Source organism: Mus caroli, unplaced genomic scaffold (assembly GCF_978045245.1).
Source record: "Mus caroli unplaced genomic scaffold, Mus_caroli_1 scaffold_18, whole genome shotgun sequence".
Lineage (NCBI taxonomy): Eukaryota > Metazoa > Chordata > Mammalia > Rodentia > Muridae > Mus > Mus caroli.
In genome coordinates, this window is record NW_028227273.1 from 19672478 (window position 1) to 19697293 (window position 24816).

The following is a 24816-nucleotide window of genomic DNA, read 5'->3' on the forward strand; positions in this document are numbered from 1 at the left end:
CACACACACACACACACACATGTATTTGAGAAAAAAAACTTGTTGGAATTGCTTCTCTACTCCCACCCTGTGGGTCCTGGGGACTAAGCTCAGGTCACCATGCTTGCTAGAAAACTCCTTTACCTACTGAACCATCCTCTCAGTCCTAGGCATGGCATCTTTTTTTTTTCAAGACACTTGAAAAATAAAAGAGGGGAAGAAGGGGCTCTAGTTTAAAATGATACCAGTCCGGAGTCACTGTCTCCATACAATAGAAGTCTATTTTCCTGGAGAAGAATTTTGTACTTAGAGAAGCACATGCAATGTCTAAGTTTCCCAATACAAAATGTATAAGAGAAGACCCCCCAGAACATACTTATGGAAACACACTTTTAGGATCCAAGGTAAAAGACGAAAGTGGAAATAAGCAGAATTGGCTCACTGATTAAGTAATCACAGACACTTGCGGTCTTCATTCTAGATACCTTTAAGAATACTTTGTGAGAGAAACTTCTGCGCACGAAAGATGCTTAAAGGGAATATTATGGAGACAAAACAAAAGCACTGAGTCATTGCTGTAACTACATGACACACTGTTGTGCTCTCTCTCTCTCTCTCTCTCTCTCTCTCTCTCATCAGATTGCCACAGGCTGCTCTGTGTTGAGGTGTCGGGCAGCACCTGCAGATACGCTACAGCACTTCCTGCTTGGCCTTCAGCTACAAAGCCAGGGCCACCTGCCTTGTGACATTTTAAGGGCAAATGAGATAATGTCTGAAAATTACAAATGGTATCCTTGGAGACTCAACTCTGTTTGAAAGCAGCTTCCTTAATGACATCTTAGACAAGCTTCAGGGAGCCAGAGACCTGGGGACCTTTGGTTCTGGTCCACCATGGGATTAAAAACAGTCACATATTATTGGGTCTCTTTTTCTCTTCGAGGCTTTTTGTGTAGATAGATTGATGCACACCCAGGGAACCCTGGTGACATGTTAACTAGAGTTAAATAATTCCTATAGATTGAGTATTACTGAATATTCTATTCAGGAGACTGCCACATCCGGGGATCCATCCCATAATCAGCCTCCTCTCTCTTCTTTGGGACTGTATACAGACCATAATTAAGGATTAGTGTTTGGTTTTCTTTTTGTTAATGAATATTTGTCAAATGTATCTTCAATTTCTAGCACATTTCTGCTTGGGCCAAGAACAAAGAATCATGGAAGAGGACATAAAGACACTAAAAGAGGAAGATGACAAATAGCATAAAGGCTTCAGCTACACACGTTGATGCTAGTAATGACCCTGTCGATTGACTTCATGGCTCTCCATTTACAGACGATGAACTAAGGTTTAGACCCGACAGTTACTACGAATGAGGGTTGTCAGTTGAGTCCCTCCCACGATTTTCTAGGCTCACACTCTCTACTGCAGAGGGAGGATTCCCTAGAAGAGGACAGTGGGGACACTTTGGTGTTTGTCCAGTGGCACGGGGCCACAGATGGGAAGGTTCATGGCTCTGCTCAGCTCCAAACTGATCAGAAGCCCAGCAACACACAACACTCCCACTTGTCTCTAGAGTTAGAACCCAAGGGGCTGAGGCAAGAGGCCAGCAGGACAGGCAGGTATGGACTGCCAAGAAATGTCTAATTAGTTCTCCTTCCAGGCCTAGGTCATCTGAGTGTGAAGGGAGCCAATATGCAGAAGCCAAGGGACAGCTGAGAGAAGACTAGTCCACTGAGCCTACTCCCTCCTTAGCTATAGAAGTCTGCCCACAGTGGACAAGATGTAGAGCTTCAGGCAGCTGCACCAGCTAGCCAGGGAGTGCCAGGATCCAATACCACATCTAACTCTAAACCCTCCAAACACCAGGTCAGGGACCTAAGTCTTTGCTCTTGTGGGTCCATGCCAAGATTGCTGCAGAAGTTAATCTCTCTGGGGAAAAATAATTACCAAAGAAGAAGAAGAGGAGGAGGAAGAAGAAGAGGAGGAGGAGGAAGAGGAAGAAGAACTGATGTAAGATGAACATCTGCACCAACAGAAATACCAATTAGAACATAATTCTGACCACACTGTACAGTTTACAAGACATTTCTCTAATGAGTGCCATCTCTATCGTGTAATGAAGAAATGTTATCTAGCACTATTAGTCTCTGGCTCCAAATTGGTCAGACAGAGTTTCAAACAGTCTGCAGGAAAGTTCCAGAATACATGTAAAAGAAGACAGTTAAGACAAAAGAATGCTACATGATGGGAAGGGGGAAATGAAAAATGACCCCAGGTTCCACCTGCACTGTATTCACAGACGAGTGAGCAGCCAGACAGTATAATGAAGTCTGGCCTCAATCCAGAATAATCACCAATTAACTGTGCTTACAACTGCAAACACTAGGAAAGACAGATGCCAAGGTAAAAAGTAATGAGAATGTCAATGTAGGAAATAAGGCAGACAGAGCCATGGAAGTCAGGCAGAGGCTGTGAGCAGAGAGAGAGGCTTTGAACTTTGTGAAGGGACCAAGGACTCACTGGGTCACGGGCAGAACTGAGAAGAACTGCAAAACCCACGGCAACTGCCTTCCAGTCCTGGCTCTAGACCCAGCTACATTGCTGAGACTCAAGTCACAGGTCTCTCTGTATGGTCAACACACTCACCCTCACAGTAGCCTCTTCGTGACATCCGGTACCCACTGTCACAGTATTCACACCGGAAGGCCCCAGCGGTGTTGATACAGCGGCCATCCCTACACACATCAGGCCTCTGGCATTCATCCACATCTGCATGAAACATAAAGTATGGTCTGGGATGAGTCATTTTTAGTTGTTATGGTTCTCTCTCCAGTTTCTAATTAGGACACCAAGTGGTAGAGTTCCTTTATGGCCTTTACAAACATTTAATTTTGTTTTCCTTTCTACCCCTTCCAACCTGCTCCCCTACCCGACCCCTTCTCCCTAATGCTGCCCCAACCTGCATCCTTCCTTTCCCAATATGCTTCCATGCCATATATTTTCTATAAGCTCCCCCATATCTTACTTTTTATTTACTTACTTATGTATTTATTTCTTTTTTAATTTAATTTTATTTGTAATTCATTTTTTACACTCCACATTCCATTCACCGCCCCTCCCCTCCCACCCTCTAACTGCTCCACATCCCATACCTCCTCCCCATCACGCCCCATCTCCACATGGATGTCACCACCTTCCACCCCATCTTTAAGTCTCCTTCTCCCCCCTTCTCATGGGTCCCTTTCTGCTTTTTTCAACCCTCTTCCTACTCATTTCCATATGAAAACATACATACATACATACATACATACATGCATATATACATACATTCATACATACATACATACTTAGGAGCTGCATATAAAAAGAACATGCAGCATTTGGTTTTCTAAGTATAAAAAGCACTTAGTATTTTCTAGAAATTTTAGTAATTTCATTTTTCATTAGAGCTGAAAGACACTTCTAGTGTGTGTGTGTGTTTTCTCTCTCTCTCTCTCTTTTCATTATCCATTCATTTGTTGATACCGATTACCTAGGCTGGTTCCAATTCCTGACTACTGTAAACAGTACAGTAATAGCTATAAGTGTGTAGCTGTATTCATGGCAGGATACAGAGTCTTCGGGGTACATGTTAAGAGATGGTATAGCTGGATTATATATGGTCATTCTATTTATAGGGATTTTTTTTGTTTTTTAGAAATCTACACACTGTTTTCCACAGTGACTGTACCAGTTATGCTTTGCAAAGATACCACTTTCTACTTCTATCTCCTATCTACTTAAGTATGATAATGAAATATCTGGTTTATACCATCATTTCTTTAATGTATTCAGCAAGCTCTCAAGTCACATGTTTAGATTTACATAATGGTGGTGGTAAATCCAAAATAACCTCTTTTATCGTACACCTTTGATAGTTTCCTTCCAAAGTGTTGCCTTGACCTTGGGCACTAGCTCCACAACCAGTCCCACAACACCCAGAGGAAGCTTGACTCCAAGTTACTCTAACAAAAGTGTTGTCTCTGAGCACCAAGCAGACTGCTACATAACAGCCGATGTTTAATAATAATAATAATAATAATAATAATAATAATAATAATAATAATAAGTGTTGGAATGTTTGTATGAGCACTGAACTTGTCCATCCCCCAAGAACCAACATCAAGAAGAACGTCATTATTACCTATACAGTTAGTACCCTCCTCACTGGCCATAAACCCTGCCGGGCAGATACACAGGAAACTTCCCTCTGTGTTCTCACAGCGACCCTGGGAGCAGAGGTGCTGGACCTGAGCACATTCATCAATGTCTGTTAACAAAAACACAACAGGCGAAATTAGAGCTGGGTTTCAGGACCCTGTTCCTTTGTCCCGTGATGCACCAAATATCAACACCTTCCCCTGGGGATCAGAGAGATCTTTATAAGCAAAAGGAACAGCCAAAGGGGAAATGAGCCAAAGGAGTGTAGGACTCAAGGGGTAGGACTTAAAACAATATAACAACAACAACAAAAACCCCCACAAAACCTATCACTAGTGCTTCAGAAATACAGATTTCGGCTCAATAGAGAAGGTTTTCCTGATGAGCGGGGGCACCAAGTACTGGAATTTCCCCTTCACCAGGAAATTCAGGGAGAATCCACCAGCAATGCACTCTGAGTCATTGCTGGGCCATGACAATCTCTACTACCTTTCTTGATTAGTAACTTAGGTTCTAAAGGTGACACGTGACAGCTGCATGAGAAAGTCAATGCCAGTGGGGCGTCTCATCCACCTACCTACACATAAACATACATACAGGAAATGCATACAGTAAAGTAGTGCCAGGAGTATGTTTTTGATGCTGGCTTTCTTCCTCTCTCTCTCTCTCTCTCTCTCTCTCTCTCTCTCTCTCTCTCTCTCTCTCTCTCTCTCTCATTACTTTATTGCCCATGTCTTAAAACATAGTACATTTTATTTTAAAGGGTTAAAATAAATTTAGAGTTAATACATTGTAATCATTGACTAATAATTCTATAACAACTATGAGACACTCCTCCCCACCCCCCGACTCACTTAGGAATCCACTCTTCATGCATTAAGAGATTAGGATTTAGAAACCCCTATCAGAAACCAGACTTTGCATGTATGCATGAATTTATTACCGCTGCATGCTTCAGTGTTCGTTTGGGCAAAATACATGGTTGCAGGTGTAATTTGCTGGAGTTTATATTTCATTTACTTTTGTAAAGCAGCCCACATTTATAGAAATGTCCTACCTGTAGCAAGGTTAGTGGCATTAAACACAGAAATAAGAGAATCCTGGGGTTTGGGCAAACTACTTCTTTTAAAACAATTTTTTGAAGCTCCCTTTATAAAATAAACGAATGTTTTCCCAAGATGATTAAAATTAAGAAACATTCCAAGTATGCAACTGTTTCCTACTCAATAGTCTGCCTACCACATGTGTTCCTTACCGACACATTTCCTCAGCTGTTCACTGAACTTGTAGCCCTCGTAGCATATGCAGGTATACCGCACTGGCAGGTTGATGCAGTGTCCTGCTCCGCAAATGTCCGGGTTCACAGTACATTCGTTGATTTCTTAAAAAAGGAACAAAACAAGGTGAAAAACCCCACCTCAGTGGGCATTTCACTGTACCCAGGAGACAAAGCTTTGCGTTTCACAAGAAGCTGAGCTTCATATTGTAGGCACGTAGCCAGAACACGGTGGGCTCTCAGTTTAACTGCAAACTCAGGCAGCTACTTTATGACTGATCAGATAGCTTCCCCCTAAATGCGTTGCCCATTCCCAGTGAATCAAGTTAGAAGATGAACTAAACAGAAACTCAGAAGTCTTCCATGATGAAGGGTGTAGGAAGATCAATCCTTTGTAAAGTGACTTCCTCCATGGCCTATCAAAGAGTTCCTCTGAATTTTTTTTTATGTTTTTTTAAAATACATTTTTATTAGATATTTTCATCATTTACATTTCAAATGTTATCCCCAAAGTACCCTATACCCCCCCCCTGCCCTGCCCAACCCACCCACTCCTGCTTCCTGGCCCTGGCATTCCCCTGTACTGGGGCATATGATCTTCTCAAGACCAAGGGCCTCTCCTCCCATTGATGGCCAACTAGGCCATCCTCTGCTACATATGCAACTAGAGACACAGTTCTGTGGAGTACTTGTTAGTTCATATTGTTGATCCTCCTATAGGGTTGCAGACCCCTTTAGCTCCTTGGCTACTTTCTCTAATTATTTCTTCCAAAGTGAGGGAGTTTGAGTCATCACACGATCTCTCCTAATGAGAAATGCATGAGGACTTTCTATTCATTAGCAGTTCAAATCTGAGTTCCCTAGAAGCGACTAAGCCGATGCAAAATTTTACTTCTACTCTCCAGAGTCCTAAAACTTCTACATGAATATTATAATGAATATTATAATGTTAAGGTGATCACACTTTGCCTTATCAAAGTAGAACCGTCCCTTAAATCTGTTCCATCCCTCCTTGCTTCCCTACTGATGCTCCCATGACACTTCCTGCTTCCTCCAAAACTGCACTGCTCAAATTCTCATCCCAGCCCATGCCATCGCTTGTCATCACACCACGGTGATGGAGATGCCTAGGAAGGCATAAAAATGAGCTTAATTAACCAAGAGATGCAGGATGCAAAAGCGCCTTTCTGAGATGAAGTGCCCCATCTAAGATATCCCGTCTCCAACGAATCCTGCAGGAAAGTATAATGGCAGAGTGTGGAAAGTACAGCCAAGTGCTTTGATGGCTCGAAGTCAGAAAGAGGTATAAATTCTAAAATCATTTATAGCCCTGTAGTATGCGATAAGTTACTCAGTCATTTCTAGACCACGCTTTTTTTTTTACAAGTGTAAAATAGAAACAGAGTTCCAACTTGAGAACTGAAAAGAAACGATCTCAGTAACATGTCACTTTATGTGCAGCTCCAAGGAGTTAGTCATGAATATTATTCCTACCATTCACAATGAAGTCATATATCTGACAGGGATAGAGCTGGAGAGATGGCTCTGCCGTTAACCCTGAAGGTCAAAGGTTAAAAGAGTTTCACTGGCTTGTGTGCATAGACTCTCAGGTAGAAATTCTCCTGTGGGAATTTCATAGTAGGAAAATAAACAACCAAGACATCTCCAGTTATTGTTTATCCATTATAGTAGATGCCTTCTTTGAAAATGACTGGCATTTAAAGCTCTTGGTTTGTTAACCACTGAGATTCCTATACACATTTTCCTGGCCACTTTCTTAAAACCTGGAAAACCCAAATAGGCAAAAGTAAAACGAATTCATCAGAAAGTGAATAAACATACTAGCACAATGATTCCGGGTGAACTGAAGGCTGTAAAATTGGGGTTTAACACAATCCTCCTTATGACTACCAATTTCTTGAAGAAGAAATATTTATCTGTTGTTTTCCAGGCATAACTAACTATAGGCTGGAATTTTTACACACATCAATAGAAGTCTCCAAAAACACATGGTGCTGGAACAGAATTCAATATATTCCCAGCACACAGTTTATCAGTGCATTTCAGTTATTTTTCTTAGGTTGGTTCTAGTATGTCCTGTTAACCATCTGCAGGAAAGATGGCTAACAATGACAACTCTGTGGTTTTAAGACATGAACATGAGTAACAATGAATGAGTAACAATTGGCCTTTCCTTCCAATCCAACACATTAATTTAGAGCCATGGGGTTGAAGTTATACAGGTGAAGAACGTTGGGGAGTTTGTGAAACACAGGTAGGACATTCTACCGAGGCATATCCTCTCAGGCAGTGCTCATTCCTGCCCTCAGGGGCTCCCTGATGAAAGTGACTGTCCTTGGTTCCAGGGATTGTTAGGTGTCCCACTGAGATGGTTGGGTGAGTAAGTGTCCCACTGGAATCTTTCCTGTGCCCTTCAAAATGCTTACATGTGTGCATCTTGGGTTGCAAGACAGTGCTGCCCCTGGTACAACCTCACCCTCACCAACTCAAGAACCTTCTTGGTCTAGAATCCACTGAGGACTTGGGGGAAAGAACCACGAGGAGTAAAAGCCAATGGGAAGCCAAATGCTCTGTGTCTCTTAGCTACAAGGCCAGTGGGAGACTCAGCAGCTCAGGTATTTATTTTCTACAACTCAATGAACGGAGAAGCTTTGGGCCAGTTGTAAAATCCCATGTGTTGGTGTCAAGGTCACCCCTTCATCATGGAATTGTCCAAAGGTATTGAAGAACAAAGGAATCAACGCACAGACAATGGAACTGGAATAGGAAAGAGAGATGATTTTATAGTAGAATAACCAATTCATTTCCCATCAGCAGAGTTTTTTTGAGACTGTAATGACAGTAGGGATATGCTTCAGGGATGACCATTTTTGAAGAGATCAACTCTGAGTTCTAGAAGAACCAGTCTAGCACATAGTTTTTAAAACATTCTAGCCATGGGTCATTATGGAGGGTTCTATAAGGCAGTCGTGGAAGAGGAAGAGCTGTTCCTGGCCAGTTTGCAAGGCCAATAGAGACAGGACAGGAAGAGTCGGAGCAAGGCATCAAGTATTAACTCATGGAAAGGTTTATTAAAATGCCCTGGCTTCCCAGCTTCCCCAGGAGAAGCAGACATTGTCCCACAACAATTGAAACAGATGTTTCCACTTTGTAAATATTTGCTAGAGAAATAAAGGTTTGATTTTTTCCAACCTATCCTTCAGCTATTATGACACTGTGCAAAATCAAGAATCTAGATGCTGAAATGCCTGATTTATTTGGAAACAGTAGGCCAGTAACGTAGCAAGTCACCGAGTCAGTTGTTGAGAGTGGGGACTAAGGCTTCCCGCAACTACTCTGCTCCTTTTTATAATGACTCCATGTCCAAGGCTGTGTGGCCAGATCCAAAAGGGCTCCTTTCCAATCTCGCAATCATAAAGATATCATCACTGAGCAACGTGGAACTGATTGTGTTTAGTTTAGAATCTTAGATTAGTCCATCCCTTTCTTCAACTATGCAAGAAAACAGCAGTAAGACATGCCATCGACTGTGTCTAGACTTTAAGGGATAAAAACTATACAACATCCCTGTGAAAAATGACGCATGGGTTCCTTAAATCCGTATCTCGGCCCTCACATTAAACTGCCAGGAATGCTTACATTTTGATTGAAAATGAAATTTGGCAGGACATGGTAGTCTCATGCTATTGTCCTTTGTGTTTATGTAACAACTCTGGAGCTGCAAATACAATTAGAAGATTCTCTATCTATAATTTTCTCCCTAAGAATGGATTCCTTCCAGAAGGTTATTTTACTAGAGGAAGTGGAAGCACTTACAACTGTCACACAAAATGGAAAAAAAGAATTCAGGGTCACTTGTTTCCTGGAAGGAAATATTTGTGCTTCAAACATGTGATAGCAGATGTTAGTCCTGAATATTGGCCAGACTAAATTGAGCTGTCTTCTTACCACGTCATATAGCAGAGCTGCATTCATTTCTCTTTCAATCAGCTCCGTAACTCAGCTGCAGCCCAGCAACTCCCCCTTTTAGTTATTCCTCACGTTTGTGTTTAAGTGATGAAATCAAGACTGTCGGGGGTAGAGGGATGGCCCAGTGGCTAGCTGCACACACTGCTCTTCCAGAACCACCCATGTTGGGTATCTGACAACCACCTGCTTCTTTTGGACTCTGCAGACACTGCGCTCACACATGCCCAGACCCTGAACCACATATACATGTGCATATGGACACAATTGGATATAAATAATTGAAAACAAAATAAAACTTTATTTGAAAAGAGACATGCAGGATCATTTCTATAGTTAAACAATGAACAGCATTTTAAAAGTCAAAATGTAAGGAAGTTTTGCAAAACTACTGTGTGAAAAGGTTTGTCTTCTAATGGCTGACAAGCAGACTCAGACAGAACTAAATTTACCTTCGCACTGAGAAAAGGAAGTGCAGTGCTTATTTAGAAAACCCTGTGAATTCACTGTTACATGATATGTTACAACACTGAGATAATCAGAAAGTTTCTATTTCCCAAAATAGCATATTACATGCTTACATGTCTTCAGATGAGGAGGAGGAGGGCAGATGTACATGTATATGGGTTCAGAATATAGAATAATAATTTTAAAGCCGGGCGTGGTGGCGCACGCCTTTAATCCCAGCACTCGGGAGGCAGAGGCAGGCGGATTTCTGAGTTCGAGGCCAGCCTGGTCTACAAAGTGAGTTCCAGGACAGCCCGGGCTATACAGAGAAACCCTGTCTCGAAAAACCAAAAAAAAAAAAAAAAAAAAAAAAAAAAAAAAGAATAATAATTTTAGTCATGCCCATTTAAAAATCACCATTTTTATTAGATCTTAGAGTTGATTTCCTATCAATATCTCTGTCTCTCTCTTTGTCATCTTTATAAATCTATAAGTCTGTATCTCTATATATCAGCCTCTCTCTTTCACACACACACACACACACAAATATACACAGACACACAAAGACACACACACTGGAGTCCATCTCTCTCCTCCCTGCAATATTTTGATGCACAGAGTTAATAAGAATGCTGTGAACTTGCAAATCCCCCTCCCCATTTGTAGCCCCAGGATAACTTCCTACATGGTGACAACCTTCATATCCCTTGGCATTAAGTTGAGGTGAGGCTAGTTTATGTGGAATGAAACTTGCCCACCATCCCTGAAAGTTTGCATTTACCCCCTTTCCCTATGGTACTGAAGGCTCTCTCTCCCTTCAAGACCCCATCATGATGTTATGGTGTGATCTTCTCCTAATGGCTTCACTTGAGAGCCTCATTACAACTGTCTATAGCCATGAGCCCATTCCTCTTCCGAAGAGCAAATGAAAAATGTAATTATAGAGCTCCAAAAATTATTTAGAATTGCTCACATTTCTATTGCTCTCCACTTTGTACTAATAATAAAATCCAAGAGAGAAGCCATGTAAGCTCAGGGAGGGCTAAGGCCAGGGGTGCAAGTGTGTCTTGGTTCTATCACTGAACTATTTGAAAGTTCGTGGTTAAGCCCATGGCCTTCCTCTTTCTCCTTTGTCACTTAGCATTTTATTCTCAGCAACGGGATGTTAGGGTTATTTTCATTCTTCTCTATTATAGATTATGTCAAAATCCCCTATTTATGCTTCTCAGGGCCCGTTTTCCTGGGAATGACCTTACTACGTTTTCCTATGTCTCTACTATAAAGAATACGACCACTTTATATTTTCTCATTTGTTTCAAAAGGAATGCATTTCTAGAATTTTAAAAATAAGGGTTAAAATACGTACATTATAGACATTTTTCAAAGATACAAAATCATATCTAAGAGTATAAAGATCGCCTATAGCCTTCTAGCTCGTCATTGGCAAACACGGATGCATTTCTTTCCATCTCCTCTTCCATATTTGTAGACATTGAAAAGTAAAATTGCAATCACGTCATTGTGTCCCATAGTTCCTAATTAGTGATACCCCGGAAGTGCTTCTTTAAAATATTAAATATTCTTTAAAAACGTCAATCGCTCTGTAATCAGCCATTGCACATGTACTAGGATTTCCTGTGCACACTCATCTCCAGCACATCTGTTCTTGTGGCTAAACCTTATGATGATCCATCTCACGCATTTGCTGCTCCACTTTGAGTGCAGTCTGTACCCATGTTCTCATAGGCTGCACAATGCAGCAAACACTCCACTGACCTGTTACTTGCGTAGGAGCAATCACTTGGCTGGCACTGGATGTGGAAGCTTCAGGTGCCACTTCCACAGGCACAGGAGGGGAGGTCTTTTCAACCACTACTGCACGAGGAAGAGGGAAAGGAAAATTAAATCTCGGCATGTACACTGGCATCCTTGTGCAAAATGCAAGTATGACTTCATCTAAAAAATAACACTAGCCCTGTTCAGGAACTGACAGTCATCCTGAAAGTGAATGGTATTAAGTCTGAGTTCAAAACATGACCACTTGATAAATAAGAAGTTCCACTCTTTGCACACTGTATACTACACAAAAGTATAGTATACTATATAGAACTGATCTTTTTCTACATATACTACTCTTCTCAAACCAACATTATTCTAGTATAGGAATGTACTTCAATGTACTGAGATAAATTTCACGACAAATTTAAAGATACAGCCCAATGATTTGTTAAACACAATCAAAGACACACACACACACACACACACACACACATCATTATGAATTTCTTCAGAATACCCCTATAAACAGCACATCTCAGCACAGGTTACCTGGAAACTGTGGGTGCAGATGAATAGTTGAAACCCCTGGGGAGAGCTGGGGTTGCCCAGGTTCAAGTCTGGTTTTCTCTTGATCCAGTGAGGGTATTTCCTGGGTGGTTGTTTTTGAGAGAGCGAGAAAGAGAGAGAGAGAGGTGCAGAAACAAAGCAGGAATTACTTTTCTTTTCCCATGTAGTGTTAGTTTTTATTTAATTATACTCCCAGCAAGGCAAAACTATCACAAGATCAGACACACACCTATGTGGCTTTAAAATATTGTGCTGCTACAATGTCAACTTCTTATTTTTCGTGGCCATGCTATTTATCTATACTCATGCTCTCATCCATTTACTTGGTGTTCAATGTCAAATCTTGAAAACAGGACCTTGGCTCAGGGCTCCACATTTGATCTGAACTGGGCAACTCTAACCCTAATTGGGGACTACATATCCACGTCATTAACAAGTGACTCTGCCTCACAGCCACATTTTGTAGATAATATGATTGATGTAACAACTGAGCCATAAAGAAGACCCACTAAGCTGAAGTACTCAAGTCAGACAGTTGTCACTGTGGCCTTGTTTAGGCCACATCTAACAAGTTAACCTTCCCAGCTCTCTCTCGGCAGTGGTAGGCTACCATAGCAACAGCAGCTTGCAGTCTTAGAAGACTCGTGGCTTCCCAACTGGACCTCTAGCACAAAGGGAAGAAAAAATAAAATCCATCCATCATCACGGCTCAGCTTCGACTGTAGCTCTTTAGGGGCTCATGCCAATGGGACACTTGGTCTAGTTAAGTAAGGATCTGGGCTTTTACTCATATCAGCATGGGGCCAGAGAGCTCAGGACACCTCATTAAGTGCATTCATCAAGTTACTTCCTCACTGTTAGCCAACATCTCGCCTCTTGGGCTTAACTTGCAGAAAGCCCACTTCCTGACATCCAGTTCACTCTTGCCCTATCTCCTGGCTTTTGTTATTACCTTTCATGCTTTGACAGATCCCCTCACAGACAGTTTCATTGAAACCCAATTTTGGAAGTATGAATTCCTACAGGCTAACTCTGGAATGCTACAAATTCCTCATACTCCCCCACAGTGGTTACACTTTTCTTTCCTTCCTTCCTTCCTTCCTTCCTTCCTTCCTTCCTTCCTTCCTTCCTTCCTTCCTTCCTTCCTTCCTTCCTGTTTTTGTTTTTTTATGAGATAGGCTCTCTTTGTGTAGCCTTAGCTGAACTATAGCTTGTTTCATAGACCAGGCTGGTCTTGAATGCACAGAGATCTGCCTGCCTCTGCCTCCAGAATGCTAGGATTAAAGATGCCCCACAACAGCCCAGTGGTCCACCCTTTCCTCATCCATAGTCCTCAGTGCTACAGTCTAGACTTATTTTCTCATGCTCAGCTGATTGCATCATATAATTGTCCTCTCAAGCTACCAATTTCTCTACCTCAGTTGCTCTTGCAATAGTTCCAGGAATCATTAATCACTCATGACATTTCCCCACATACCCTCCTCTCAATATGAAGGCAGGGCTGTTAATTGTTAGAGGTGGCCTCCATCAATCTCTGAGTCCTTTTCCCAGGAGCCCATGGCACACACCAATGAAGAACAGCCCAGGATCAAGCACTAACTCACTCCTGTGGTTTACAGCAGAATCTCTCCATCCCCCTTAGGTGTAGCCTTCCTAATCAGCCACTTCACTACTTACCAGGCAGGAACCCAGTTCGGCAGCTACTACTCCACTGATGACAAGTGTAATTCCAGCCCATCAAAGCAGGACCATGTTCCCTTTCTAACAGAATCTTTGTTGCTCCTTTCTAAACCTTCCCACATAAATGTCTCATTCTTGAACTAATCTCTTTTCTCCACATCTTCCTTCAAGGTGGTGAGAACTTTGTAAAGTTTTAATACTAAACAGATCTTCATTCCATTGCCTACCCTGACTACTGCCTTTTAAATTAAAATGAAGTTAAGAGTATACAAGGAAAATGGTCAAATAAAGTTAAGACTATGTAAGAAAAATGTTCACTATCTCTTTCTGATTCAATACCCCTTCCCACTACGTGTGTATGTGTACGTGTGTGTGTGGGGGGGTGGGTGCTGCAGGTGCTCACACCCATGCACTAGCACATACACGTGCACACGCACTTGTGCTTGCCCATGCATCTTCATCTATGTCTGTGTGCATGTAGGGAACAGAGGTTGACATGAGGTCTCTTCCTAGCTCACTCTTCGCCTTATCTTTTGAGAAAGTCTCTTTTCTTTCAGAGTCTCAAGTACAGTTACAATAAACTATACCATAAAAGAGAAGAACAGAGGTGAGTTGTGACAGGTTTGTATAGGCAGCTTTCTGGAATACTTACAAGCCCAGTGATTTCTCCCTTGTATCATTTAGAACTAAGCTCAAAATCAACAAATTTGCAGGCTACTGTATATCACTAATCTTTCAAGATGTTATAGCCATGCAAGCCAAATATGTAAATCTGTTGGACTTCTTTCAGACTCAATGTAGCATGATATCTCCCAATATACACATAAATCATTCCACAATCATCATTTCCTTCTTTGGGATTCTTATAACATGTATATGAGAACATATGGTATACACTAACAATTCAAACACTATTTAAAAATTGTATATTTATGCATCTATCTATCTGTCAAGCAAATTTTAATACCTAATATACTTTTGGCAACGGAATGAATGATATATAAGTGAAAGCCATTTAACAACTATATAATTTTCATAGTATCAAATAAAGACTCAAAGGGTACAGAGAAGTTGTAGTGTTACATAAACAGGACACCACATCAGCAAACGTTCACACTTCCTATTCCTGCTCCCACCTCATGCTGCTCAACTCAATACTGTTGACATTTTCTCTAAAACTTCTAAGAAACAACACTTAAGTATTTGATTGTGGCCTCCAAGGGCAAGTCATGTTTTTAATCTAACTTTACCTAATTTTAATCTAATTTGAACTGAATGTTTGTGTTAAGTTTCAGTTGAATAAGTGAGTGCCTGGCTTATTTTTATATGCATACTGAGAATAACCCATTGCGTGCACACAGCAGAGCCTTTCTCCCCACAGTCCACGCAACCAGTTAGCTCTCTGAACTCTGCTCATCATTTTTCTTCTCTCCATATTTCGGCTTCTGTGGCAACGGATGGTGCTCCCTCCACACATCCCTAAGATCTCTTAGCGATCACTCTCTGAGCACTGAGAATAGCAACACCCGTTTGGAGAATCCAATTTGATCTCTAATATGTATGTCCTAAAGTTAACAAAACCAAACAAACCAAAAAAAGACCTACACATATCCTTAAAAAAAATGCCTTGGTGTCAAAAAGAGAAAAAGAACACAAAAGGATGAGTGAATTACCTTCTCAGGAGGTGCTGTTACCACTAAAACCAGAAGAGAGAGATGAGAATTAGTACAGTGAACAGAGCACAACCCACTCATCAGATTTCAGATTTCCAAAGGAATTAGGAAGCCAGTATCTCCCCCAAACAATTATGAAGCAAATTAAGTCAAACGTGGAATGCCAATCGCCTGGCACCTGGGATGATTTTACACATGAACGATGAAGAGCTTTTTGTGCCTCTCATTGTTCAGCTACCAAGGTTCACAGATCAAAGGTTCAGAGACACTCATTCAAAATTAAGAAAATTAACCTCAAGCTTAAAGAAAACACTTCCTGAAAAGTTGTTCAATGCTTAATCTTGAGTTTGGGCAACTTCCTGTGTTTTAGAAAACAAATGCTTCCAGTATTCAGAAACCCATCTGAAGTCAGTGTTCAAAAAGACTGACAATGTTTCATAGAGACAGGAAAATGGGTACTGCATTTTTTAAATATATTCCAAGCTTCTGATTATTGTCATGCAAACTGAATCGAACAAAAGCCACACCTCATAAAGCCAATAAGAGACAATTACTATTTAGCATTAATATAATTAGCAACTTAACTATTACTCAATCAGTAATGTTATTGTGGTGGGGGTGAGGTCTTCATATTTTTGAAATGCTTGTTTTCATTAAGCAATTCCTAGCACTGGTCAACAGCTTTGTTTATTACTTGGAATTTTCTGAGTCACTATGTCTCCTTAACTATTAGCAAATAAGTTGGATTCATTAATTCCAGGAAGAAATGAGCCTACCAGATAAATTAAAAGCACCATTCTTTCAAGGGGAGGAAGCTAACTGTCTTTCTACCCTATGAAACCCATTGTTAAGGAATTCTAGAGACAGAACCATACATATGCCTATCTTCTTCTGCTAAACAAAGGATGAGCAACCTAGCCCCGTAGTTCTCAACCTTCCTAATGCTACAACCCTTTAACCACCCTTATGTTGGGGTGACTCCCAACCACAAAAGTTACTTCATAACTGCAATTTTGCTACTGTTATCAATCACAATGTAAATATCTGATAAGCAGGATGGTCTTAGGAGACCTCTGTGAAAGAATTGTTCAACCCTCAAAGGGGTTGTGACCCACGGGCTGGGAATGGCTGACCTAGGTAGACAGAGACAATACCAGGTGAGGTCCTACTTGCTCTGCTTACCCAAGGAAGAATTATACCACAGTAAGTGACCCAGTAGATATAGGCCAGAAGGCACCATGCTCAGAGCTCAGAACAACCTCTGCTACTAGGGAAGAGGTAATGCCAAGCTCCCACATGACTCACAAATGGGCAACTCTTTACCTAAGAATTAATGACAAAAGCCAACAAGAGCTTTTTGTTTTATTTATGGTTTTAGAGGAAAGAGATACATTCCTTACAGACCAAAACCTGTTCCATTTTTCAGGAACAAGGCTTTTCTGTGATAATCAAAATAGTCCATATACATTATACACTAAGGAGAGAAGAAAATATTTCTTGGGGAGAGGGCAAGCAGAGATTAAAACTAGAGGTCACTAGACTTTATGCCCTTAGTCATGGGCCCCATTATACAATTTTTATGACACACAACAAGTCATGTCTATGAATTTGTCACAAGGTAAATGAGAGGACTTTCCCATAGCCCTCCCAGATTCCTGAGCTGTCTGGTTCCTACTTTCTGGCCTGTCACCTGGCAGCATCCCTTCTGCCAGCTACCACCTCACAAAAGCTCAGCCCATCAACATTTTTAACCCTGTGGATTCTCCTTTATACAGTAGAATTCTGGACACAGAAATGAATTTGTACTGTTCCCTGAAGACAAAAATCCCTCTCCAGGAGTAAACATTAAGTTACTATAGCTCCCAAACTGCATAACATTGTTCTGGAATTCCCATGGAGTATTGTTACCCACTAGGAACACACACCACAGGATGCCTCTCAGTCAGGCAAAATGGTCCATACTGGATCTAAGGATGTATTCAATATTCAGGGACCTTTATAGTCTAGTGTGTGTGTGTCTGTGTGTGTGTGTCATAAAAGTCAAAGGACATTCACACTGCTAAACATCCTACAACATCCAATATAGCTTCCTCATCCATTAAAGAATTACACAATTGAAAATCTCAGCATCATTAAGGACCAGAGGCATGCTCTAAAGGGATAAAAACAAACACCAAAGTACAGATACAGAGATGGATGGCTAGAGCCCACATCCAACATGTAAGCTCACCTTCGGGCTCCGCCACTCTCGGCCCGTGTTCCCACGAGGAGGTCAGGGCCTCCACAGGCTCTTCCTTGGCTGGGAGAGGTGGAGGATGAGTACTTTTAGCAACAGGTTGAGTGTTCTTTGGCTTGACATATACAGCTTCTTTACCTATATGCTGATGGATTGGCCTGCGTCTATGAACGCCAGAAACCGTATAACCCATTCCACCAGGACAGATTTCCTTAAAAGCAGCTAGATTTGGGATGGGAAAATATTCCTTTTAAAAATCTAACAGTACAAACTTACAGAGGAAAATATCATGATGAATATCTCTTAATAAATCATCACTAATATAGGTACATTTCAAAACTTGAGAAACAGATGCAAAATGTAAGCAAATTGCTTAAATTTCTGATAGACTTGCGTATTTACAAGAAAATTTTTAACTTTTACTTTAAACATTTATTCGTCTACTAATTCCTTATCCTACCCAACTAGGATATATAATTAGCATGAATTTTATATATTGTTTTTATATTCTAGTAGCCGATATGCCACTATGTAGACTACATTATGTATGTAAACTACATTACATAAAAAGATATGTACTATACTAGGAGTCGTTTTAACTACAGGTGACAACTATCTAACATGTGAGTATGAAATATCACCAACAGTCAGGCTTTCTCCTTTCCTCTGCTCTTGTCCTTTCAGTGATTATTAATGAAGAACTCAGCAACCATCTAAGTTAAATGACGAGCAAGAAGGTGTTCACTATATTCAGGGACATAGGGGACTGAAACCCTCCTGACTTGTGTCCAGTTGGTAAATCCAAGGACTCAGACAGAATGCCGTGCTATATCTGGAATGAGGGTACTGGTGATGAAGGGGCAGAGAGGGGGGATGTCTTTGAAGAGGACCTTCAGGTAGTGAGAAGAAAGCCGCAACACTAGGGACAAGTCAGAGGCTATAGTCAGAAGCCGAAGCAAGAAGAAAATGCCAGAGCGAGCAGTGTGCAATTCTCTCTGTGGTCAGGGACAGCCAGCAAATCTGGTCAGATTCACCATGCAGAGGACAACGGGACATTCTGTACCATGGACTCATCACTCTGGTCAGGAAAAATGTCTTTAAAATGTCTTTTTTTCCCCCTCTGAGTGGACTGGGGATGATGTGTGATTTGAAGACCTCTAGCAGCAAACCCTGGGGCCTGTAGAGTGTGGCAGACAGACGCAAACTCTACATAATCACTGGGCTCTTGGGATTGGAAGCAAATTGACAAATGTAAACAAGGGGGCTTACGGTCAAGTTTTTGTTTCTACTTTTAAAATTGAAAGTAAAGTAAGTCATTTCTCATTTTCACAGAACAAGAAATCGTCTATTGAATGGACTGGGCCTGGAATTAGTCCTTAATCAAAAGAAAACTACAATATTCCCTTAAAGCTGAGATGCTGTTTTTCTGAGGATTCACTCACTCAACGGCGGAATCTACTAAGACAGAGAATTCTTAATTTAAAAAAAAATGGACAGTTCCAGAACAAAGCATGGTTTTCTAGCAAAGCACACATTTGATTAAAATCATCCCATGAGCAAAACTTAAATACAAAAAATTGTGTGATTAATACCATAATGAAATTGAGTTACTGTACTTTGGGAAGAGGCCCTGATGAATATTCCCCATCTTAGTTCCACTTCATGTAAGGATTAAAACCCTGACAAAATTGACCTTAAGGAGAGATGTGGGCCTATGAATGGCAAAGCTTTGTTAGTAATAAGTGTGTCAGAAGGCACAGGAGGGTGCTAGAGCCTGTGGGAGAAGTCTAAAATCATCCATCTATCAGTTCACTGACAATAAACTCCTATTTTTGCCGTAGCTGTTCCTTTTGACTCTAACCACTACCAAAGGTGAACTATGATACTAAAATTTACATTTAAATCCTATCTACTCTTGTGTGATTTACTACACAATGTCATGTAAGACACCTAGAGATTTAATGTGCGTGTTCCTATAAGGGAAGTTCCTCTAAAGTAAGCAATTTAGTGCGATGCTTGGCACCCGTACCAAGCCAGTGAAATCGATGCCACGCCTTCCTTGATCGTATGATGCCCAGTGCTTGCAGGCCATGCCTCCTTTTCTTCCACTGAACTCCTTCTGACTCTGCTTGGGAGTTTATTGATTCCTCATACTCTCATAGTTGAATACAATTCTTTGTATTTCCAATTAGAGAAATCAAGTGCAATTTTAATAACTGAATAAATAAGTCAATGTCTACTGGGCTGTAAAACCATGGAGAGCAAACCACTAGGAAAGCACAGTGCCTAGTAGAGCTTTCTGGTTTTTATACTTAAATATCAATCCTCATTCTGGAAGCTGATAATAAAATACAAGGGTTTATCTTCTTAGCTTAACATGTAAAAAGAAATCCATAAATAATGGGGAATTCCTATGTACATTTCTTTTCTGACTTGAACTTCTCCAACTCTGCTTTCTTCAGAAATAATACAAACACATAATACTATTAAAAGCTAAACTCAGAAACCTAAAGTAACGTAAACTGCTGACGTCACTTTGTTCCTGGAGCTGGGAACATTAGTGTATATACAGGTGTTTACGGCTTACCTGTGCCTGGGAGGGGACATTTCTCACAATGTGGGCCCCAGGCCTTGCCCACACTACAACAGCAGATCTGCTTGGTGAGATGAACAGAGAGAGGGTGCATACAATGCCTTCCAGGACTGACAAGGCGGTAACAGGGCCCTTTCTCTTCTGAGATCACAGGGGGATCCGCTAAAGAAAGAGACAAGCCTGATGTCACTGAAGAAACAAGTCAGATCGACTTTAAGTTAACATAAGATGGTCCTCACAGCATGGATGACAAACCTTGCTTTAAGATAAATCCATCTAGATTCCGGGAATAATTTGTTTTGTTAAGTGTTCATTCTCTAAATCATCTTTGGTGTCAGAGCAGCAAATACTCTTAATTAATTACTCCTGTCTCTGACTGGATTCTATTTTTAACAAATATTAATATAGGGATGTGTGTTTAAGTTAAACATTTCCACCATTAGCTAGCTGTCTAACCAACCTAGTCATCTATGACTAATCACAATTTTGACCAACTGTTTCCTGAGACTGGGGTAAAAATTTGGTTCTAAGGTAATGGCTGATGAATGTCCAGGCACCATGGAAAATCAGCAGCAAGCTTAGTACCACAAACCAGCAGCTGGGGAGCTGTCAGAAGCTCAGGAATTCTCACCCAAGGCCAGAGAACATACATGGCAGACAGGGAGTGGTTGCTGATTGGCTGAGCTACACAGAGTCCCAGTGTGGCAAGCACATCAGAGTAGGCAAATTCTCAAGCCCTCATTCTATGCTGCAAAGGTAACCAAGCTGTTATCATCTGGCTCCTGTCTCCTCACCGTGATCTTCTAATGTAAATCAGGAGTGAGTGCACTTCATTCAAATGCTGGCACAAGAGGCAAAGTCGAGAGCGAGACACAGCTTTGCCTTTCAGGTGTGTATCTCTTAATGCATGCATGGTGTATGGTTGGGGTAGTAAGTGCTACAGGACCAGATTCAGTGTGAGACAACACTGTCAGGTCAGCCCCAGGTTGGTGGCCTCCTGTCTGTTTCCCCATCTCAGCCATATCTCTTCTCTCTTATGCTGTCATCCCAATTGCCTTTTTTCCAGCCCCTGGTACTCACAATTCAATCCAACTTTTTGCCCTTCCTGCTTAGATGCACATTTCTACCTTTCAAACAGGACTAACTTTCCAGGTTAGATGCTCTGAGAATAATCTGAATAATGAAGTCAGATGGCAGAGGAAGACGCAAGGGACATGGGTGGCTCTAAAACATGAATCTACCACTCACCTGTCCCCCCCAATTTTCAGGAAACCTGCTGTGTGATGATGGAATGGGAAATGTGCCCCCTAGTTTACAGCATTTGGAAACTTGGTCCCTAATTGGTAGTACTGTTTGGGGAAGTTTAGATAGTAAAGTTTTACTGGAGGAAGTGTGTCATTGGGCACAGGCTTTGAGATTACACCCATGCAAACCTCACTACTACCAGTTTCCTTTATTTTCATTGAACTTGTGGTTCAAGCTGTGAGGTCCCAGTCTCCTGTTTCTATTGCTATGCCTGACCCTTGCTGACTTGCTGTCCCCAACACTATGGACTCTAACCCTTTGGAAATGGAGGCAAAGTAAACTTTGTCTTCCTTAAGTCTCCTTGGTCATAGTGTTTTATCCACAGTACGCAACAAAAGATATTAATACACTTATCTTTCCTGACCCTTATTTTTTCATATTTTCATTTACATAACAATTACATAGGTTTATGGGAAACTCATTTTGATTGGAAATAATGACTAAGTTTGTGTATGAACAAGGCTAAACACTATGACTTGGGTATTTAAACAGATACTGGATTGTCGGTTGTTTTTGGTGTTGTCTGGGTTTTACTGTTATTTCATACAACATTGATATTTAAGCCAGAGGACTTTGACTGAAGTAAAAGTCATATCATCCTCTATGATATGAATGGGCTTCACCCAATCTGTTCAAACATATACAAGAAAAAAAAATACTGATCTGCATTGAGCAAGAATAAATTGTGTCAGTCAGCTCCCTTCAGCTACTACATCAGCTTTTTCTGAGTGGAAACTCTGCCAACTACTCTGTCAGTCAACCAGTTACCTGAGATAAATGCACCCTCCTCTTACTTATGCAAAAACATGTATGATGTGCATGCACGTTCATACTTACAAATGTATGCATTGCCATGTAAGAAAGCATATTCACTCGTACTTATTTTTTATATGGAAGGGATATTTCTATCAATGAATTGGCTCCTGGACACATACTTATCCTGTTAGTTCTGGATTTTTGTTTGGTTGGTTTTATTTTTAATGCTAAATTATGTACTGGCCAAGCCTCAACTTTCTTACTTATAAAGAATAGGGTCAGTATGTACACTCATCTATGGTATTCTAAATCCTTGGCACACAGTAGACATAGAATGCATGTTAAGATACCTATAACAATATAAAACCCAGCTCTTTCTGCTCTATCAAGAACACATGCGCCCAACTCAACCATTACTTAGTAACAGAAGTTCAACAAAGAAAAGAGAGAGATTACAAGTGAACTGAGGGTTGGAGGATAGGGAGTGGATGAAAAAACAGAACACCCCTGAAGATTCCAAACCCACACATGTACTGAGGGTGCGGATCAGTGGCAAAGCATGTGCAAGGCCATGAGTTCAACCTCTCATATGGCAAAAAATTGACAGAACAAAATAAGCATAATAACCTTCACAAAATATGTCTAATAAAGCCAACTCTGGTGTGGCTTCTAAAAGAAGTGGGAAGACAGAACTATCTGGAGCCTTCCCTCTCCTGTCCACTCTCTGGTTTCTGTGCAAGCGAGCCATATGAGGTCCAAGGTCACAGACTAAATGTAAAAGAAAGCTTAGCAGCAGGGTAATAGTTCCTCTGTTTGGACTGATGAATGTCTTCCTCAGGCAGTGTGGATGCAAATGTTCCTATTGTCTTAGAATGTTCTACCAGACAGCTGTTCAGCTTAATGGTCAGCACGCTTTTTTTTTTTCTGTAATGAACCAGATTATACATATTTTAAGGATTATTAGCCCAACGGTCTCTGTTCCAACTCACTATCTGTGCCATGATTATCACAAAAGCAGCCTTAGACAACATATATGTGGATATGGCTGTGTACCAATAAAACATTATTTACAAAACCAGACAATAGGCTGGTTCCATTCATAGACTGCAATTTTCCCAACTGTTGACCTAGAACCCAGAACCTTGGATGCCCAAATCCTAGTTTTAAATCTCAACTGTTGATTACTACTTAGGTGATCTGGTAAGGTTTCTAGAACTCTCTTTGCCTTAATTTCCAACATGTGAGACATGAACAATAATTACAATCGTGGTAAAGTGGGTGGGGAAACTAAATAGAAATCCTAAATGTGACTGGCATGTTAGAAAGGACTCTCCCTTCTTTGTCTCATGACCTCTAGGGTGATGGTAGAAGTTCCTGAGCAGATCTCCTCCCTGGCCTCCTTTGTCTGTCATTTAACTCCAAGTTCAAGGGTAGAGAACACATACAACATTAAAAGCCCCAAGACAGATTGCTTTCATCTGGGGCCCTTACCTGAACCTCAGCAGCAGACATCAGATGCATAAATGCCTGCAGAAGAATGAGTGCAGTACAGAAGGCAGAAAATCTTCCCCCCAAGGGATTCTACTTTTCTCCACATGACTGTGATAAACCCAAGCTTTTCACTTTGTTCCACAAGATAGGCAGGGGCAGGCTTGGAGGACACTGGTCCAGCTCCCTAAGCACAGGTCAGAAGAGGCAGCAACTGTCAGCCACCTCCTCTTCTCTTCTGTTTGACCTCACAAGGTCAAGGGCAGAGCGTGGGCAAGGCAAGAATGGCAAATGGTTGCACCCTTCAGCTGGAGTCAAAGAACGCCAAGGGTGTTCACCTCACAGCATTCAGGAACACCAAGAGCTTCCCAGAGATCCTAGCGACTGCCAAGTACACTTCTTAAGAGTTCAGAGTCAGCCACACATTTTATGACCCAGATGTACCCTAATTTCATGCTGCTTAAGCAAATGCTATCAGTCTCTAACGCATGCTTGCACACTCAAGCTCTGGTGTGTGAGTGTGTGTGTGTATGTGTGTGCATGTGTGTGCACGCAAGCAAACTCGCTCCTTTCCCAATTCCTTTGCTACTCTCTCATGACCATGAAAGATACACTATTTGTCCCCACTTCTTGAGAACATCACATTCTCCCCTGATTCTTTCCAACTGGCTTTAGACTCCTCATCAGTTTCTTCATACAGTTCATAAACAAATCTGGACAAATAGGTACAAATCACAAACTCTGAAGGAATTTGACACACATTCATGATAGCATATGTGGTAAATTCACAGAGGGAAAAAAAGAAAGAAAGAAAGAAAGAAAGAAAGAAAGGAAGAAAGAGAGAGA

At 41.2% G+C, this 24816-nt stretch overlaps 1 protein-coding gene across 5 annotated transcripts in view; it reads right to left on the reverse strand.

Moving 5' to 3' along the window:
- Ltbp1 (latent transforming growth factor beta binding protein 1) overlaps positions 1-24816 on the reverse strand; it is a 387481-nt gene that overhangs the window by 95649 nt on the left and 267016 nt on the right. For 4 of the 5 annotated variants that reach the window (XM_029471038.2, XM_029471037.2, XM_021185976.3 and 1 more), the window contains 8 exons: positions 20416-20583; positions 17823-18050; positions 15593-15615; positions 12222-12321; positions 11670-11768; positions 5439-5564; positions 4167-4292; positions 2630-2752 (listed from right to left, as the gene is read on the reverse strand). In XM_029471038.2, the coding sequence (XP_029326898.1) occupies positions 2630-2752; positions 4167-4292; positions 5439-5564; positions 11670-11768; positions 12222-12321; positions 15593-15615; positions 17823-18050; positions 20416-20583 (993 nt within the window). The remainder of the gene's footprint in view (positions 1-2629; positions 2753-4166; positions 4293-5438; positions 5565-11669; positions 11769-12221; positions 12322-15592; positions 15616-17822; positions 18051-20415; positions 20584-24816) is intronic. The other variant, XM_021185979.3, reaches the window with a different exon arrangement.